Consider the following 20,543-nt stretch of genomic DNA (forward strand, 5'->3'; position numbering starts at 1 on the left):
AAACTAATGATGACTAAAACTAAGACTAAATATATTGACAATTTCGTCAACAAATAAAAACTAGACTAAAAAGTGGAGAAGAGATCCAGTCATTTTAAGCTTGGCTTGTGCGAGTGCCACGCCCCCGAAAATAGCAGATCTACAAGCTCACACAACCCGTCGCAGCGAGACACGTTTGAGCTTGTAGATCTGCTATTTTCGGACCGCACCTCCCGGTAAGTGTAAATTAGGCATTACGACGCCATGAACAAGGCCCGCCAAAATATTTTTTTGTCAACTAAATCAACTGTAGATCGATAGATAGTCGAATAAAAATCTTATTATATTTGGTCAACTAAAACTAGACTAAAACTAAAACATTTTAGACACTAAAAACTAAATGGAATTTCATTCATAAGCCTATGACTAAAAACTAAATAAATATGTTCTGCCAAACCATAGATATCTATGACTATAACTACACCTGCTGTGAGTGTGTGTGTACAGAATGAATGATCCAGGCAGAGGTAGAAGATCATCGATGGCTTGGATCTACCCGTCAAGATGCGAAATGAAAGCAGCTAACAGCTAGCTTTAGCTAACAGCTAGCCTTAGCTTTAGCTGGCTGTCTGATGGAGGGTGCAGGAACATGGAGAGGGAAAGAAGAAGCACGATGGAGTTACACTGATGGCGTGCTTTCACTTGGGAATTGTTTGTGCACAAAACAACGCCTGGTCCTTACTTGCAGCACGTAGCATCTGACCACTAAAGGAGAACACACAGCACGATATGCAGTGAGTATTAAACCATTCAAACACACTGTGTGTTTGTAAAGAAGATCAACCCCCCGCGCTAATCCACTTAGTTAGCTTAAAGCTAGTTAGCCCAGTTAGCTTAATGATAGTTTAATGCTGCATCCTATAGGAGTAGTTAAATCATAATCAGACAGCACAAGCCGGTGTATTTAAAAAAAAAAAATTGCGTGGATTGCTGACAGTTTTACTATATATATTCAGCCTCAGTGAGATAGCCTTAACTCCTTTAAATTAACCCACTGCCTTGTTAGCTGTAGCCTGGTGTAAATATGCTATAATAATTGGGATGAGATTCATTCTCCTAGATTTGTTGGATTTTGTAGCATAGTACACGTGCCTTCCTTGCTTTCTAAGCACACAAGAGTTCTGGATGGGTTATCAAGGGCGAATCAAAGCAATTGATGATTGTGTCTCCTCTCTTCCTTTGCATGACATTTCCCTCCACCTCTCAGCTGTGTGATTGGTAGCTGGATAGGTGGGCACCTCTGTGTGAAATTGGCTATTTTTTCCAAAATGTAAAGAAATCTAATAAAAAGTTTTTCAGTATAGTATAGGTTTAGAACATGCTTAAGCATTAGACAATTAAGGCCTAATATTGCTAGAATTGCTACAAAACCTGTATATCCAGTCATTTTGGGGCATAAACAAGAAGTTGAAGAATCAGATGCCATGTCTGATAATGATGTACCTTGCGTGTTCACATCATGTATACTTTACATTACTTAAAGACCATTTTCCAAATATTTTACTTTTTTAACATTTTGGACAAAGATGCCCAGATGTCCCTAGTGCCAACCTATCCTGTATCCTGTGTGATTCTCCATTGACTTGGTTCCAACAGGTCATGAAGCGAGTACGCACGGAGCAGATCCAGTACACGGTGGCTCAGTACCTGAAGAGGAGGCAGTATGTGGACATGGAAGGTTCCCTGAAAGGGGCTAAACTCTTTCAGTCACCAGAGGAGATGGCTGCCAACCTCACAGGTGGGTTAGATGTTGTTGCCTCTTGTTTGTTGTTATTCTAAAGTTTGAGCAAGTAAAGGGGAAATCAATCATGTGCAATATTATGGTGATACTTCTCACGCTTTTTCAAGTCAAGGACCCCCAAAATTGATATATATTTAACCCCCCATCTGTAAAGGTTTTGTCCCAGGGACCCCCCCACAGACGAGCAGATTTATGTTAAAACAAAATTATAAAAATTATTAAAAAATGGCATGAAGTGACGCACTGTGAGGCGTGAGCTTGTATATCTGCTATTTTTGAATAGCCAACATATAGATGGATAAAGTGGTAAAATTGATGCTATGTTAGCTGCTTTAGCTGGGGACCCCCTGGAACCCCCTCAAGGACCCCTGGGGGTCCCCGGACCCCACTTTGAGAACCACTACAATATGGTAAATGCGATCTATTAGCTTCTTTCCACCAAGGGTCATATGTTCTGCACAATCTGCAGTCATAACCCTCTAACTTAAGTTTGAACAAACACCTTGTCCCACAATAAAACAGGAGGTACTAAAACTTACGTTTTTTCCTCATAGCTCAGAATTGATCATGGGATAGAATCTAAATATACATGAATGTGGTGAAAAAACTAATAAATGATTCCTCTAATCTATCTTCATGTCATTTTGTATCTACTGTATATCTCTGCCTGCAGTGCAAACAGAGTCGGGGTGTGCCAACATCGTCTCCGCTGCACCTTGCCAGTCTGACCCTCAACAGTATGAGACACAGTTCTCCAGACTTCGTACCTTTCTCTCAGGTACTCCACCTAAATTCTTCTGTTGTTAGTTCACAGCCAAGTGAGGCCTTTTTTTAATGGTAAATTATCTGAGAGGTGATTGTTTTTTTTAACCCTGTGCTCCTTGGCATGTTCTTGTTGTTTAATTCTGTCCCCCCATATTAGAAACGGAGGTGCCCTGGGCTAAAGAGGTGAGCAGCATCCTCTATCCGCTCTTCGTTTACCTTCACCTGGACATGGTGCGCTGTGGCCTGAAGTCGGCCGTCGACAGCTTCTACAGCCGCTTCCACGGCGCTTTCCTCCAGGACGGCGATCAGCGCGCCACCGTGGAACAACTCCGCCACGTCCTCACCGCGCAGGACGTGACGGCCAACCCCAAGCTCAACGCCTTCCTGGAGCACAAGTACGTGGTCCACCTGACGGAGCCGGGCCACAGCTACCTGCTGCGCTACCTGCAGAGTGAGGACAACAGTGCACTCTGCAGGGCCCTTAGTACCCACGTGCAGGTCAGTGTTGATTTTCGTCGACTAAAGCTATGACGAAAAATGTTCGTCGACTACCTTTTTACACTGACGAAAACTATATAAAAGCTAAGCTACGATGACTGAGACTAAATATATTGACAATTTCGTCAACAAATAAAAACTAGACTAAAATGTTAGGGAGGGACTAGTGGAGAAGAGATCCAGTAGAACAAAAAAACGAGTTATTTTATGTTTGGTTGCGCTCGGGTGTTGCGCTCTGAAAAAAGCAGATCTACAAGCTCACTACGCGTCGCAAGCTTGTAGATCGGCTATTTTCAGCAATCAACCAAGTTTTTAAAATCAGCCATTACGACGCCATCATGGCCTGCCAAAATACATTTTAGTCGACTAAATCAACTGTAGATTTAGTGAACTAAAACTAGACTAAAACTAAAACATTTCAGATGACTAAAATATGACAAACAAAATGGAATTTTATTCAAAAGACTATGACTAAAACTAAATTTGCTGTCAAAATCAACACTGCAGGTGGAGGTCACAGCGTCGAGACGCACCGACTACCAGCTGTACGGGACCGCTGGCGGTCCTGCCGCCACCGCCACCGCCGGCCCCAACTCCACCTCCTCCTCCTGGGCGGACGGGGTCGAGGGAGGGGCCGAGGGGGTGGACGTCCCCGCCGGGCTGCCGCAGAGCGAGGCGGCCCTGGAGGCCCTGCAGGACTGCATCAAGAAGGTGCGCGAGGGGCCGCCCTCGCTCACCACCGTGTGCTTCTATGCGTTCCATCACACGGAGCAGCTCCTCAACACGGCGGAGGTGTCCTCCGACAGCAGGCTGCTGGCGGCGGGGTTCGACAGCTCCGCGGTGAAGCTGTGGAGCCTCAGGGCCAGGAAGCTGAAGGCCAAGCCACACAGGGCCGATGTGGCACATATCCACCTGGCCTGTGATCTACTGGAGGAGGAAGTGAGTCTTTGCTTGATTATTACTGTTTGTTATGTTGATGCTGTTATTGCTAATATGCAGTAGTAATTATTCATGAGGCTTTTTCTTATCTTAGTGTTGTTATTATTGCAGAGTAGATGTTGCACAGTATTGTGGACCTTACCAAACTTATATTTTGCTACTTGTACCTGTATGAGTAGTGACATATAAACCTTGATTCATGAACAATAAGTATTAATATTAATCATGACAATTATGTTATGAGCGCTGCTACTTAAAATAATTGTGGTTATGTGGGTGACCATATAAACATATAATCCTGTAATACACTCATACGTCATAGTATACTGTATAAATATAAGGAGCTGTCTTTTTTTAAAAGATTTGTTTTTGGGCTTTTATGCCTTTAATGATATGACAGTAGAGTGACACGCAGAAAAGGTCGTCGGGATCGGGACTCGAACTCTGGACACGCTGTCAGGCATTGCATCCCAGGGTGCCCGGACCGTCACGCTGTGGTCCAGCCCATAAGGAGTTGTCTTAATTGTATAAAATGTGAAATGCTTGACATCATCACTGTCGTTTAAGATTTATTCTCTTTCTCATAGCAAAAATCTTAGTTACTAGATGTTATCATATCATAATGTCAGATATTGAGATGGTTTAAGATGATTTCAGGACCAGAGATTCTGTGGTAACACTTTTAATTTAATTTCTCCTCAGTCGGATGAGGAGGACGGCTCGGGCAGTGAGATCAAAACCCTACGTGGCCACAGCGGCCCGGTGTTCCGCACGGCCTTCCTCACGGACAGCTCCGGTCTGCTCTCCTGCTCGGAGGACACGTCCATCCGCTACTGGGACCTGGGCAGCTTCACCAACACGGCGCTCTACCAGGGCCACGCCTACCCGGTCTGGGACGTCAACGTCAGCCCCTGCAGCCTCTACTTTGCCAGCGGCTCGCACGACCGCACGGCCCGCCTCTGGACGTTCTCCCGCACGTACCCGCTGCGGCTCTACGCCGGCCACCTGGCTGACGTGGACTGCGTCAAGTTCCACCCCAACTCCAACTACTTGGCCACGGGCTCCACAGACAAGACTGTCCGCCTGTGGAGCACTCAGCAGGGCGCGTCCGTGCGCCTCTTCACGGGCCACCGCGGCCCCGTGCTGTCACTGGCCTTCTCGCCCAACGGGAAGTACCTGGCGTCCGCCGGCGAGGACCAGAGGGTGAAGCTGTGGGACTTGGCGTCGGGGACCCTGTTCAAAGACCTGCGGGGACACACGGACAGCGTCACCGGTCTGTCCTTCAGCCCGGACAGCAGCCTGGTGGCGTCGTCCTCCATGGACAACTCCGTGCGGGTGTGGGACATCCGGAACTCCCACAGCGCCGCGGCGCCCGCCTCGGACGGGTCGTCCAGCGAACTAGTGGGGCAGTACACCGGGAATACCAGCAACGTGCTCAATGTCCAGTTCATGGCCTGCAACCTGCTCCTGGTGACAGGAACCGCACAAGAGAAGACTGAACAGTAGCCAAAGGCATTCTCACTCTTCAGGGCTCATTTGTTGTTTTATGTTGAGAACAAACACTTATTTGGCTTTCTTTTGTCGTCGTCGAACAGACTGTTTCTCTCTCATTCTCATGTGTTTTCTTCCCTGAGATAGCCACATAAAAAAGCTTTGATTGCAGGTCAAACTGAACTGCAGGCCACCAGTCAACCAGTCCACTTAAAGGAGTAATTCACCCAAAAAATTACTTATTTTCTATCAATTACACACCCCATGAAGCCTTGAATTTGTGGATTTTTTTTTTTTTGTCGCATTCCTAAGCCAATAATTTGATGACCGGTCAATAGGAGACTCAGTAGGAGACTCAAAGAGTCAAATTATTGGCTGAGGAATGCGACAAAAAACGAAATCTCCAAGAATGCAAGGCTTCATGGGGTGAGCAATTGATAGAAAATAATAATTTTGGTTGAACTGCGCCTTTAATAATCTATTTTGTAGACAACATGAATCAGTATCATCACTTCTGAAGTCCAATGTTCACAGTTGATAGTTTAAGTAAAATACAGTATCATTTCAATGTTTTTTGCGGTATTTTATAGATGTCAAAAGGTTTACAGCATTGGGATCTAGCCTACCCTTTTCTGAATTATGTCTAATTCTGTTGAAACGGGGGTCAACCTATAGACTGCTGTAGCTTGCAATGACTGGGATCGTTTAAAGGTGTTCAGAACATAGTGCCATGGTGGTCAGCAACTGTTTACTGTTCTCTCACGCACAACGTTTTTGTGATCAATGAAAAGTGCCGAAGTAACCGACAGAACATGTGTTAGGAGGAGGTGAATGTGTCCTTCTCCAAAGGTGTCCTAGGCTCCTCAGGCTGACACTGTTGATCATTGCTGCTGTCAGGTCCTACATTTATATCTACAAAAATACTTTTTGCTTTTTCAAGAATTTTTTAATAATAAACGTGACCTGTCATTTTATCATGTCACATGACATGACCTTACATTTTATTAAAGGGATAGTTCACCCCCAAAATGACTTTTCTATCGATTACACACCCCATGAAGACTTGAAATAGTGGAGATTTTCGTTTGTATCGTTTGTATGTCGCATTAAGCCAATAAGTTGATGACCGGCGGCGGCTCAAAAGACATCCGGAGACATTAGCATCTTTACGCCGGTGATCAAATTATTGGCTTAGGAATGCCACAAAAACTAAAGAATTTCAAGGCTTCATGGGGTGTGTAATTGATAGAAAATAAGTAATTTTCGGGGTGAACTATCTCTTTAAGGTTCCAACACAAGTTCAAATACATACCATGTGGGGAAAATCATCAAATTTGGCTTCATGATTTTTCCTATGACCGTATTAAAATTATGTTGCTAGTTGATGCTGAACTGCGTCAGACATCCACCAAATTGCCAAAAGAAATGCGACGGAATGGAAATTTGTGTTCTGCTGTAAACCGGCAACTGGGGGTATTTAGTGTACAAAATATTATGACTGCCTAGTAGTTCTATTGAAATACTATTGAGTTTTTCCCTCGTTTTGCACAGTCCATGTTTCAAACATCCTTTTGTTGACTAGCTTCTTTCTCTTCATGGTTAACGTGTGTATGTATGGGGTGAAATCAATAAGTGATCCTGGTTTTCAACTCGTTAAAGACGGTTCGATGGATGGAGCAGGTCGTTGCTGTCGGGCAGAATACTTGTATGTCTGGAATGGGGGGAAAAAATGGAAAAAAGAACCTGTGTTCCAATGCAGCTATTGTTTAGTCACAAGCTCTTATTAATAGTTTAGTTTGCATTGGTTAAATATTTATAAAACGAAATATTTATAAAAACCCACAGACTGAGTCTAAAAAGCTCTTTCAACCTGGCATTCATATTTTGGGCATAAGCGGAAATCTTAATTTATTTTCCCCCAAATAGCGAAGATAGCAGATCTGTGAGCTTGTAGATCAGCTATATTCGTTACTTCTGCGCGACACTGTCATAGGATGAAGTAGGGCATTTATGAAAAACTAAAAGTTGAAATGTGGATATTTCTGCCTGACAGCGATGAGGTGGTCTTACTATTCTGTACACTGAGTGTACACTGATTATCATTAGTGACGTAGCAACGTAAAGACATGCTGCAGATGTGTCACCAAGTGTCACCATGTGTCTTCTCAAGGAACTTTATAAAAAAGAGGAAAAAAACAACTAAATAAATAATGGCTGTATTTTTCGCACTATTCTGCTATAGTGGCATTATTTGTGCAATGCTGAAAAGTGTAAATATATTTTTGTAATATCTTGCTTTACTCTTGTTTTTTTTCTTCTATTTCAAGAGAGAATTGGCATTTGCTACAGTATATGTGGGTGGAAAAAGTATTGATAAAGTTCTTAAGTTTGATATGGTCTTGTACGTTTTTATATGCCAAAAGGTTATATATGCGTGGCACTGTTTGAGATTTTGGATAATGCATTTATAAATTCAGTTGGCTATCCCCCATGTAAACTTAAATCTAAGTTGTCAGCCAGAGACCTTTTTATATAATTACATTTTCAGACAGATTTTGTCTTAAAATGAAGCAAAACGTTTGAGCCCCCTCTGGTAGATCAAAAAGAATAAAGTAACAATTTATCAGAATATAGTATGCTTCAATCTTTTTTTATTTGTCAACATTAGTTGCAGTGTATTCTGAAATCAGCTTGGATCAAATTAGACTTATGTACTTCATACTAATACAGGGCCATAGCATTTCACGTTCATAGCACCATTTAGAACACAGTAATTCTCCACTTTAAATTTCAGGGGTCCCATTTTGTGGCTACAGACCCCAATCGACAATGTAAAATCCTCAGTGTTGATTTAACTCAGTGTACAAATGGACCCATAAGGATCCATTTGATGAAAATTAACTTCTACCAAGTTCTTTGCCCATAAAAAGATGCTTAGATCATTATAAAATATACTGTAAGTCTGCAGCCGTTTTGAATTATGAATACACATTATATGTGCTTTATTTATTTGATTCCGCATTCCACAATGAATTCCTCCTGTCGCCTATGAGTCAAACGTAGTGAGTTTGAGGCAGTTTGCAGACTGGGCGGAAGGGGCGAGGTCCATCAATAGGGAGGACAAACCAGTTTTTGTCTAGAGGGTGTGTGAACAGTGCAGTACTCCACCAACCTGACAGGCCTGTCCCTCCATCACACCGAGGCGGATCGGACAGACATAAGCGCTTTTGACACAAACAACGGCATAACCTGGCACGGAGTCACCGACACAGAGCCATCTCGTCCCCTTGTCTCCCCAGCCTTGAGGTGTGAAGATGCCCCTCCATTCTACCCTGTCGGGCGGGAGCGCCAAAGCGACCAAGGCCATCAACACACAGTACGACGGGAAGTCTTTTGAGGAGCTGAGGCAGGAGTGTCTGAAAAAAAACACCTTGTTTGAGGACCCCGACTTCCCTGCCATTGATTCCTCTATCTTCTACAGCCAGAGTGTTCCCATCAGCTTTGAATGGAAGAGACCAAAGGTATGTACATTTTAATGTCAGTTTTCTCTCTTTATCCAGAGGAAGTAGTGAGTGAGCTGGAATTCAGGGTTTCAGATTATTGCACTTTGACAGGACATACAGTAATGTGCTGTTGATAGACGGTGATCGTTTCTGGTCTCACAGCTGAACTGTCATCAGAAGTAGCTTTCAGCCTGAGTGTTATACCAATACATGTGTTTAGAAATATCTCCCTTTCAAAACAAAGTTGTCATACAGACAATAAAATAGCAGTAAATACATGTGAGTGATAAAAAGGGACCACCAGAGTGTAAGTCATTTTTGACAAGGAAGGGAAGAATTGTGACATTTATCCAGCATGACTGTTAAACCAGTCCTACAACAAAATAAGTGGTAAATAGGCCTATGTCAAAGCATAGGGGCAGCTTTCTTGTTTCCAAGCTTTGTGAGTGATTAGTTGCATGCATAAACATCATAGTACTATTTGCAGAAAATGTCTGTCTCTAGTTTTCCTGCCATTTAGTATAGACATCAATAGAATGCTTGTAATGACTTAGAGTGGTGGTTAAACTATTTTAAGGTTAGGTTGAGCTCAAATGAAAAGTACTGATAAACATTCATCTTTAAGAGAGCTTAGTTGAAAATCATCAATTCTTTACATAAAATTCTATGCAAAGTTCTTGTCTGTCTATAAATGTGAATAATTCAGATTGTGTATCTCCCTGTTCTTTAGAATGCAAAAATGGATGATTTGTTTGTCAAAAGGAAATAATTATTTCTTTGTAACACCACATTTTTGTAACATTGACCCACAGTAGTGTGTGAGATTGAGATGCAATGTTAGTGTGAACAATGGAGAAAATCATCATTAGGGATAATTACTATTATTAGGATGCATTTCTTTGTAGGGTGTTCCTTGCAGGTGAATACCTCAGCTGCCTCTCTGTGGCGTGGTCTACATTGTATATACAGTATATACTGTATGTGTGTGTGTGTGTGTGTGTGTGTGTGTGTGTGTGTGTGTGTGTGTGTGTGTGTGTGTGTGTGTGTGTGTGTGTGTGTGTGTGTGTGTGTGTGTAAAAAAGTGCCAGGACTCCCAGGAATGTGGACACACCTACTTGTGTCACCTCTCATTCAAGAAAAAAAAAGCAGAACCAACCAGTATTTTTCCCTTCCATCGCCAATCATCTGACACCTGTTTCTGTTCCGTCTAGGAGCTCTGTGAGAACCCCAAGTTCATCGTTGGTGATGCCAATAGGACAGACATATGTCAAGGACAACTTGGTTGGTACTCAAACAAGCTATAATAAAGATTAATCTCTTTAAAAGCTTTTTGTATCCATTTTTAATATTGCCTGTATCAGGCCTACATAATAAGCTCACAGACTAATCTTTCATTCTATTAAGATCACCTTTGCATACAGTTTAAACACACCTGTTTTGTCACTCCAGGGGACTGCTGGCTCCTGGCAGCCATCGCCTCCTTGACCCTCCATAAGGATGCCTTGGCCAGGGTCGTACCCCATGACCAGGGATTTGACCGCAGTTATGCCGGCATCTTCCATTTTCAGGTACACTTATATGTCGGTGATGTGCTGTGCTGTAGTCAAAATGAAATATAAAACCCATGGCTCTTAACTTAATCTCATTGGTTGTCAGAATTGTACCCCTTTAGACTGCATCACTTTATGTTTTTCACATAGCGTTTCAGAAGTGAGCTGTTCAGTTATTGTTATCTGCTTCTCTTTCAGTTTTGGCGGCACAACAAATGGATGGACGTAGTGGTGGATGACAGACTGCCCTCTGTGAGGAACAAGCTGGTTCTGGTCCACTCTGCCTCAAACAATGAGTTCTGGAGCGCTCTACTGGAGAAGGCCTATGCCAAGTAATGCACTTCAATCAATAGACCATACAGCCTGTCCAAAGATGGCGAAAGATGGATCCCTTCATTTCAAATGTCCCCTTCCTTCCTTTCCCCTCCACAGCTACTGTACTTGTTTCAACACATAAAGTCTACCCCCATATCCTCTTGTTCTATACCACTTCAAATCATCTCCCATTACTATTCCTCCAGTCCACAGTTCTTCATGTGACCTTTTGCCTGTCTTGTAAAAAAAAAGACCTCTGGCTTGTGCATATTTGTTTACTTTGTATTTCCATATACTGTGCAGTAGACATTCTGTTGCGACAGGACTATTTATTTCTTTAAGTAAATGTAAACAACACCTAAAGGCAATCCTTTTTACAAAAATGTTTATACGATTTCTTTGTTTATCCATTAATGACGATTATCATGCTTTAAAGTATAACAGATGACAGTGTTATAACACATGACAGAGAAATAACATGACATATAATACATAGAATCGTCCTTAACTACTTCAACCCTAGGGATCCAATTTTGGACATTATTATCCCTATAGGCAAAAATAAATAGATACAAATATTTTGAAAGTAGCATATCTAAAAGATATGCTACAGATAGTCATTTGTTCCAAATTATTTTGAATTTCTTGAGGTTAAGGGTTAAGTTGTTAAAAGATCTGTGTTTTCCCCATCCTTTCAGATTGCATGGCAGCTATGAGTCTTTGAAGGGTGGCAGCACAATGGAAGCCATGGAGGACTTTACAGGCGGTGTGGGTGAGATGTATAACACCAAACAAGCTCCACCTAACCTCTTCAAGACCATGAAGAAGGCCCATGATAGAGGCTCCATGCTGGGATGCTCAATTGATGTAAGGGCCCCTAAAACTGCTTGATCTAAAGAATATAAATTACAGTCGAGTAGAACAATGTAGATCACATAGAGTCAAATCACATAGAGTAGAGTAAATGTTTTTTTGTTTTTTTGTTTCACAGTTGAGTAAATGTGTGTAACATTTGTTTTACACAGTCCCATGATCATATATGCCTGAATACTATTGGTTGTCCCATGTGCAAAACAGCACAACCTTTTACAATGGTGGCAATGAGGAGTACCTGTAAACTATCCCCATTAAACACTCTACATTTTTCATTTAAAGGCCCAGTCAGTGATCCAAATGTAATGAGTAGCTGTTGCTCCATCACCAAAAAAAAAAAAGAGATAAGAATGGTTCACACAGCATATCTTTTGTCTCCAAATTAAACGGACGCGGATGTGAATATAAACTTTTTGTGTGTTCAAAACCATCCGGGATTGGGCTTTTAAGTTGAGCAAAGTGAGTTTAAAGTTTAGCAGAACTCTGATGTGTTTTTGCTGTCCTCCAGATCACCAGCTCAGCAGAGTCGGAGGCCCAGACTGCCAGTGGTCTGGTGAAGGGACATGCTTACACGATCACAGGACTTGAAGAGGTAACACACACGTCACACACCCCTGCGTTTTATTGTGGAAATGGAATAGAATTCAGTGTTGTCTGTAGTTATATTACATAGTGTTTTTGTCTCACAACAGCAAAGTTTAGATACTTATTGGTTAAGCCTGATTTATACTTTGTCATGCAATGGTGCCGCATTGCCAAAAATAGCCGATCTAAAAGCTCATAATGTGTTGTAGCTCTGCTATTTTCAGCATTAAATTAAGCATTACTCTACTCCTCAGGTGAATTACAGAGGACGGAAAGTCCAGCTAATTCGGATCAGGAACCCCTGGGGACAGGTAGAATGGAATGGACCCTGGAGTGACAAGTACGTTTTACTGTTTAAATTCACAACGGCAAAGAAAACCTAAACTGTAACTTTAATAATAAACTGTCCAGTCTTGTGACCTGATGTTATCTCTTCTTTCATCAACAGATCCAGAGAATGGGAATCGATTGACAGGTCTGAGAAAAAACGCATCCTTCACAATTCCATGGACGATGGTGAATTCTGGTAAGTCTCAATAAATGGAATAAAGCGAGGATTTCACAGCAATTACATGTGCAAACTCACAAAGGCGTGGTTAATAGTATGTTGTGCATTCTTATTTTGTAAGAATACAATTCTGTTCAATTCCGTCAAACAGTGACTTTACAATCCAAAGCAGTAGTCTCGACAACATGTTATGTTTATGTCTTTGTCTGTCCTTTTGTTCGTGAGGTGCTGTGTTGAGGCCATGTAGTGTATGTTAGCAGCCTGCCCTACAATATACGTGATGGTGTCAAACTCTATAAGTTTCCAATTCATCTCATCATCAATGTCACCAGGACACATTTCTGTAGATATTTGGTCCTTTGGGTGTCATTAGAAGTAATCGATTTTGACTCTGATTACAGGATGGAGTTTGAGGACTTCAAAACCAACTATGACAAGGTTGAGATCTGCAACATGACCCCGGATGATTTGACTGACAACACCAAGCGCCACTGGGAGGTTAGCCTGTTTGAGGGCAACTGGATCCGAGGCTCTTCAGCTGGAGGCTGCAGGAACTACATTGGTAAGAACTGGGGGTGTCAAGGATCAGGACCTCAAATTATTTTTGTGAAAACCTATTGATCTCTGAAAGGGACTTTGGTTCTTTTCTCTCACTCCCTACCACATGGAGGACAAAGTGCAGGATCAGCCACAGAGTGGTGACCTCAGACGTAGCAGGGATTTTCATTGTTTTTCATACTGACATTAACATATAGTTGAAAATTACATTCATAACACAGTCATAAGAGACCAAACTTGCGACTTTCCACTTACAGGACAGTCTCTGACCACCATGCCACCCTTTCATCTCATATACTTTTTCAGCTAACTCAGTGAAAAGAAATAGAGGTTAGCCACTTAAGCCCTAGTTTATGCTTTGTTTTACGACAGTGTCGTGCGAAAATAGCGAAAATATCCTAGCTACAATAGCTGATCTTGTACATCTACTATTTTGGAGAATTTTGGAGATGTTTCGCATGTAATGACATGCGCAGAAATGGAAACGGTGCGGAAGATTGAACGTTTTTGGTCATACATGTACTTATGCATATAATGCACAATGTTCTAACGTCTGCGTGTGTCACCATGCCATAGACACATTCTGGACCAATCCCCAGTTCAAGCTGACGTTGGAGGATGCCGATGACGAGGATGACGTGTGCAGCGTGGTCATCGCCCTGATGCAGAAGAACAGACGTAAGCTGAGGAAAGAAGGACTGGACATGGAGACCATCGGCTTTGCTGTGTATGATGTGAGACAGATCAGACCTTTTTGAATCCGAAACTTCTTCTTGTGTGATCTTTGTGTGATGTTGATTTGGCACGCCAAATGTTTGTAACATTTTGACCAATACAGTGTGTGGGATTGAGATGCTAGCGTGAACAATGGAGAAAATCATATCAGGGAGAATTACTATGAGGATGCATTTTTCTGTAGGGTGTTCCTTGCAGGTGAATACCTCAGCTGCCTCTCTGTGGCGTGGTCTACTGTGTGTGTGTGTGTGTGTGTGTGTGTGTGTGTGTGTGTGTGTGTGTGTGTGTGTGTGTGTGTGTGTGTGTGTGTGTGTGTGTGTGTGTGTGTGTGCCAAAATAGCCAAACTAGCCAAACTAAAGCTCTCACCCATCAGAGCCATGCACAGTATGTTAGCCTGTGTATCACACTGCTTTAACCCATTAAGACCTGAGGCCGATTCTACAAATGCCTTCTAAATCCTAAGGAACAGTTTTCTGAAAATCGTATGTTTCTATATCAGTGGTTCTCAAACCTTTTCAAAATTATATATATTTTGAGAACACAGGCACAGACGGATGAAAACAGAATATCTGGGCAGGTTTAGTTAAGGATCAATTTAGAAATGTAGTTATATTTGGGGGGGGGCACTGTGTCAAATGATCAGATGTAAAAGTCAATGAGACAGGTTTCTTTTTCATTTCTTTCCTTTTTCTGTTTTTGTTCTTGACGTGTATTATCATTTACCTTTTATTTTTCTCTCTTTCTTCCTTATTTTCTTCTTTCTTAAGTATTATGGGGAAGGGGGAGGGTATATACTGTATGTAAGTGAATGTTTGTAAGTACAGTATGTCTTTCTTGTCTGTAAACCCGAAAATGTCTAAGAGTCAGGATGTTGAAAGCTACTGGTCCCCCCCTCGCTTCTCAGGCTCCAGATGATGCGGACCACTTGGGGAAGGATTACTTCCGGTACCATGCATCCAAGGCTCGCAGTAGGACCTACATCAACGTGAGGGAGGTATCGGAGCGCTTCACACTACCCCCTGGGAACTACCTACTGGTCCCTACCACCTTCCAGCCCCACCACGAGGCTGACTTCCTCATACGGATCTTCTCTGAGAAGAAAGCTGGAGCACTGTGAGTGTTTAGTTAGACTTTTGCAAATATGAACAAAAATAAAAAATTCCAAGAGGAGGGAAAACTCACCTCAAAACACCTCTAAAAACATAAAAACTCAAACAAAGGGAACACAACTGAATAACGCGAGAACAGAGGGGAAGAAAAACGTTTTTTTTGTTGTCACTCTGACAAAGTGGTTGCTAGGCAAAGCAAGGTGGAACACTGCTTCTCAACATTTAGATCTGATTCTAGGGACATAAATCTGTCCTGTCCCAGGTGACCTGAAATGTATTTGGGCCCTATGAACCGTTCAGTACTTTATTAACCAAAAGTAGTATTTTGAAATCAGTTATTTTAGAAAGGGAGCCAGTGTGAACATCTGAAGGGCTCCAGATGAATCAGAGTAGAACGGTCAAGTAGTGATTGATTGGTTACCTGGTAAAGACTTGTGTAGATTGACATAATGTATAGCCACAGTGAAAAAATACCACTGTTTGACTAATAATTGGTGGTAATGTCTCATACACTCAACTATAGAGTTCACACAGCTCACACAAAAAAGAAAAGGGAAATTAAGTCATTATAATTGTAATAATTATGTAATTCTTGGACCATTGGCTGCTATATTGCTATTATTGTGACATGATCATTGTGTATAGAAACGGCTAAATCATGGTGTTATTCTACAGGGAGATGGGGAGCAATGTTGATGCCGACCTGCCAGATGTAAGTAGATCAGTTCATCACTCAATAATGATACAGTATCCCTTGTATACAGGAGTTTGTGTTTATTTTTTATTTACACATGCTGTATTTATAATAAACATGTCCATATCCCATGTTCTTTACATCAGCCACCCATGCCCAGCCTCCGCGAGGAGGAGAGCGACGAGGAGAAGGGTCTGAGGAGGCTGTTTGAACAGCTCGCTGGCTCGGTAGGATAACAGTAAACATTCTCATATGACATGGTTTCAACTAAATGAAGACTGAAGTTTATCAGTGTTTAAAACATTTAACCACTTTCAACCTGGCGTCATTATTTTTGGAATGATGCTACAATGATTATTATGCGATCATTTTCAAAAATCTGCAGCAATTTTATAAAATAGCTAAAATAGTCGTTCTATAACACAGAAATGGACACCATGTGATACTGTAGGTACTGTATTGTTGGTTCTAATTCTAGGTCAAGCGTGAACTTCACCTTCAATAATTCAACATATTATCTTTTCACAATTGTATTTCCAGGACGAGGCCATCTCTGCCAGAGAACTTCAGCAGATGTTGAATGGAGTGCTCAGCAGAAGTATGCATTGTCTTGTCTCGTCGTACAGTCCCTTCTGAATCAAAACAACAATCCCATCTACAATACTGTGTTGTTCTGTAAAGTACTTTGTAGTAAACATATTTGGAGTGCTTATTTTCAAGTTAAACTGACATTGCTGGTTGAATTCTGTTCCTTGGTTTTCCCCAGGAAAAGAAATCAAATTCGATGGCCTCAGTCTTAACACCTGCCACAGCATCATCAACCTAATGGATGTATCCTTTTATTCTTCTCTGAGCGACCGTTCTTTACTGGATGAGAGATGACAGTGTGAAGATGAACCCCATGGCATTTAAACTAAACTGAACTAAATACCACTTCTACTTTGCATATCCTTTTATTTTTAAATTAACACTATTACTGTGAATGTCGAGATGCTGTGAGTGCATTTCCCTTGACAGCAAATCAGGTGGACAACACGGGCAAGTTGGAGTTCCAGGAGTTCAAGGTCTTCTGGGAAAAGATGAAGAAGTGGATTGTATGGGTTCAGATATTTCATGATATTTGTTAAACGTATCTATGATCGATGTGTTGTGAGAGTGGGAGAGGTTGTAAAACATTTGTCGCTGTTGTTCCAGATGCTCTTCTTGTCGTTCGATACGGACCGATCAGGAAAGATGTCTTCCTACGAGCTTCGCATTGCCCTCAAAGCCGCAGGTGAGAGGATTCGCACAAGTAAAATGTGCACAGGGGTAAAGCGCACAGGGGTAAAGTTCTCACCCACCACCGCCCTCCACGGTGCCCATGGCTTGGCCAGGCACGCCAATGAACAGAATTGTGTTCCAACAAACACAATTGTGTTCATAAGTGGGAAGACGAGCGGGGAGCGAGCTCTGTCACTGCATTAGTGACTCCTGCAGGTTGGTTGGGGTGCCTGTTCAGTGGGGAGCTGAACTGGGAGGGATAGTGTGTTCGGTGTGTTCCTCCACATGCAATACTTCCTGTTGGTGAAAAAGTTGTCAGGTGAAAAGAAGTAGCTGGCGACTTAATATAAATTGGAGGAGAAACAGGGTTGTCTACTCCCTCCCCAAAACCAGTGGGGTCAGCAGTGACAGGGACTAGGAGAATTGGCATGACTAAATAAGGAGAAAATTTTGCAAATTATGTAAAATAATGACATTGACAATTAGTCTTTATTTTTCTTTGTTCATATTATTATTTCTTAACTATCTACATATATTTCAACATTTATTAGGATTATTTTTTGAGTTTTTTTATTTGTAATATATTTATATTTCACTTTTGATTTTGACCAAATGTCTGGCGAGGAGAAAATACAGAATATTTTAGTGCCAAGACTAACAATTGATCATTTGTTTTGACCAAGGCATGACACTGAACACCAAGCTCCTGCAGTTGCTTGGCTTAAGGTTTGCTGACGACAGCTATGACATTGACTTTGATGACTACCTCACCTGCATCGTTCGTTTGGAGAACATGTTCAGTAAGTACACCCTTCCTGTAAACAGCCATCTGCCCTTCCTTACATCATTCACCATATTCACACAGCAGCCCCTTTGCTCATAATGCATGCTAGCAGGGTGATATCTCATAATCTAATAGGCAGATGAACCTAAGTGATTTCGGTGACCCCTTGGCCTTCCTGCTAGCTCCACCATTAGGCCAGAATTTCCACTTCCACACAAGATGTCTCAAAATTGAATAGGCACACTGCCATGAAACTGGGCCCCCATAACTTGAGTGTACAAGTACGGGTCCATCTGGTTCCATTTGTACACTCTCAGAGTTACAGACCTGTAAGGGTCCATTTGAACCCCCTTCAAGGAACCCTGAAGGTCCCTCGACCCCTTTTGAGAACCACAAGTATACATTTAGGACTAGCTTTTTATGCGTTTCTGGTATGCTCACTTTGTCTGTGGCAAAATATTTGTTTTGATTAAATGTCCATCACAAGCCAGCATGGTGATGACCCCTGCATGGAGCATGTAGTCAATGAGCCTGTGACTTTTACTCTAGCACCACCCTCAGGCCAAAATATGTCAGATTTGCACACAATATTTCTCATAATGTTTGGCCAGTCTAGGGGCTGCCACCAGCATTTATTGTCTCCGCCAGGCCGAAAGGCATGGCGAGAGAGTATGTTTTCCACCCCGTCCGTGAGCAGCTAATCTCCGCCACCGTTGGCTTGATCGCAGCGAAACTGTGCACACAGACTCCCTGGATACCAATTCCGAACTTCTGCCCCAAATTTTTCACATGGGCCTTTTATAGCGCCACCAGGAGGCCGATTTGTGCAAAACATATTTTTTGACATTACTCCTACAGATTTTGTCCAAAAATCTCGCAAATCGGTACACAGTATCTCTATAGTCATTTAACGAAACGGGTCTTTCAGATTTTTCACATTCTATCCTGATTGGCTAAAAATGGCTTCCAAAGTTTGCAGGAGTGCTTCGTTTTCAACAAAATGCCTCAAATCATGAACACAGCATGCAATTTCCGTGAAATTTTGCACGCATATTTCCACTATGCCGAGGAAGAAATGCCACTTGAAAATTTTCTAATCAGCCTCATGGTGGCGCTATAACAGGCCGATTTGTGTTTTACCTATAACTGCACCGATCTGTGTAAAACTTTGTATGCGCACTCCCTAGAGGTCAAGGAAAAACCTTTGCCCTGCATTTTTTACATTAGCCTTTTATAGCGCCACCAGGAGGCCGACTTAAGCAAAACACATGTTGAGGAACAAATGCCACCCTTTTAACATTGGCCTGTTATAGCGCCACCAGCAGGTCTAATTTAGCAAACTTTTTTTTTTTGCACAAAATGCCTCAAACCATGAATGCTGTGTCCGATTGCCGTGCAAGGCCTAAGAACAAATGTAACCCTTTAAACATTGGCCTATTATAGCGCCACCAGGAGGCCACAATAACCTACCTGACCTGGCGGAGACCTGTGCTCCGAGGAGCACTTTTTCTAGTTTTCTTTTGGTTTGGTAAACCAACCTGTTGTCTGAGTACCATACCTTTGTAAGTTGGCTGGAACTACGTCTTATTAGACTGAATTTGCTTCCTCTACCAGGAGTTTTCCAGGCAATGGACAAAGTCAAGAGAGGAAAAGTGAACATGAACATAATGCAGGTAAAAGCACATTAACAGTCAAACAACTGTATTGATAGCATTCTACCTTTTCAGTAAATGATCAGTGTAATCTAATAATAGTTTATTTACAGCAGTTGTGATCATGCTTTTTTCTTCTTCCTGCAGTTCCTTATGTTGTCCATGAATGTCTGAGGATGTCCTGAAGTCAAATGAAAGAAGAACAAATAAACATGGGTGCAATGTGTTGAATATTCCATTAAAATATGTGTGCACACAAGCACACACACAAATACATTCTTATTTTATTTCTTGCTTTAAAAAACTTTTAAGATTTTTTATACTTTTTCTTGTTGTCTATTGGCATGAAAAGTTACGGTGAAGATCAGAGGTCTGTACTGTGAAGTGTTTACCAGACAGGGGGAGTATTGTATTGTCATTGCCTATTGTGCTGGACAAGTTGTCTTCTATCTCATCTCCACTATGTAAGAGGATTACCATTAAATCTGCTTTGAGAATAAAACGTTTGTCTTGGTTGTAACTCAACACATCATCAGTGTCATCACTCACTGTCGGCTACATTGGAAATGAAAAGGCAGTACCACTACATTTCAGGGTAGAAGTATTTTATTATATGGAAGCCAATATATGAACATGAGCAGCTCTTTTCAACGTACAATCTGAGCATTTTATCCAGAGCGACTTACAAAGTGCAATATCTAAGTGGCGGCATAACCCCAGGTAAAAATGGCCAAACCTAGCATCTGTCTAATCAATATGCTATCTAAATATAACTAACTTGGCATTCGTGGACAAGCAAACTGGTTATGTCTATAATCTATTTAACATAGACAGCATCAGCATGTGTACAAGTAACCAACATGCCTAGGGCTAGGCTACAACTACAGCCTCATAGTGCTAGATGTGAGGTGGAGTCTGCAGAGTCCGGACTGGGGGGGGGTCC

The 20,543-nt window shown here is 41.9% G+C and overlaps 2 protein-coding genes across 2 annotated transcripts; both read left to right on the plus strand.

Annotated features, from left to right (window-relative positions):
• Positions 1-504: 504 nt before the first annotated feature.
• taf5l (TAF5-like RNA polymerase II, p300/CBP-associated factor (PCAF)-associated factor) lies at positions 505-7,767 on the plus strand. The gene is made up of 6 exons (XM_080446003.1): positions 505-773; positions 1,636-1,777; positions 2,454-2,558; positions 2,703-3,043; positions 3,551-3,982; positions 4,685-7,767. Exons 2-6 carry the CDS (start codon positions 1,639-1,641, stop codon positions 5,486-5,488), a joined length of 1,821 nt encoding a protein of 606 aa, XP_080302129.1. The 5' UTR covers positions 505-773; positions 1,636-1,638; the 3' UTR covers positions 5,489-7,767.
• An 849-nt stretch (positions 7,768-8,616) lies between these two features.
• Positions 8,617-20,102, plus strand: capn9 (calpain 9). Its single transcript, XM_080417086.1, has 20 exons — positions 8,617-8,994; positions 10,188-10,257; positions 10,426-10,544; positions 10,725-10,858; positions 11,540-11,708; positions 12,223-12,306; positions 12,554-12,639; positions 12,748-12,825; positions 13,209-13,369; positions 13,942-14,099; positions 15,006-15,214; positions 15,886-15,922; positions 16,051-16,131; positions 16,445-16,502; positions 16,671-16,735; positions 16,930-16,998; positions 17,099-17,177; positions 17,848-17,964; positions 19,563-19,621; positions 19,748-20,102. Exons 1-20 carry the CDS (start codon positions 8,788-8,790, stop codon positions 19,772-19,774), a joined length of 2,067 nt encoding a protein of 688 aa, XP_080273212.1. The 5' UTR covers positions 8,617-8,787; the 3' UTR covers positions 19,775-20,102.
• Positions 20,103-20,543: the final 441 nt, after the last annotated feature.

Source organism: Gymnoscopelus braueri (genome assembly GCF_963280865.1).
Source record: "Gymnoscopelus braueri genome assembly, chromosome: 2".
In the NCBI taxonomy this organism is placed as follows: Eukaryota; Metazoa; Chordata; class Actinopteri; order Myctophiformes; family Myctophidae; genus Gymnoscopelus; species Gymnoscopelus braueri.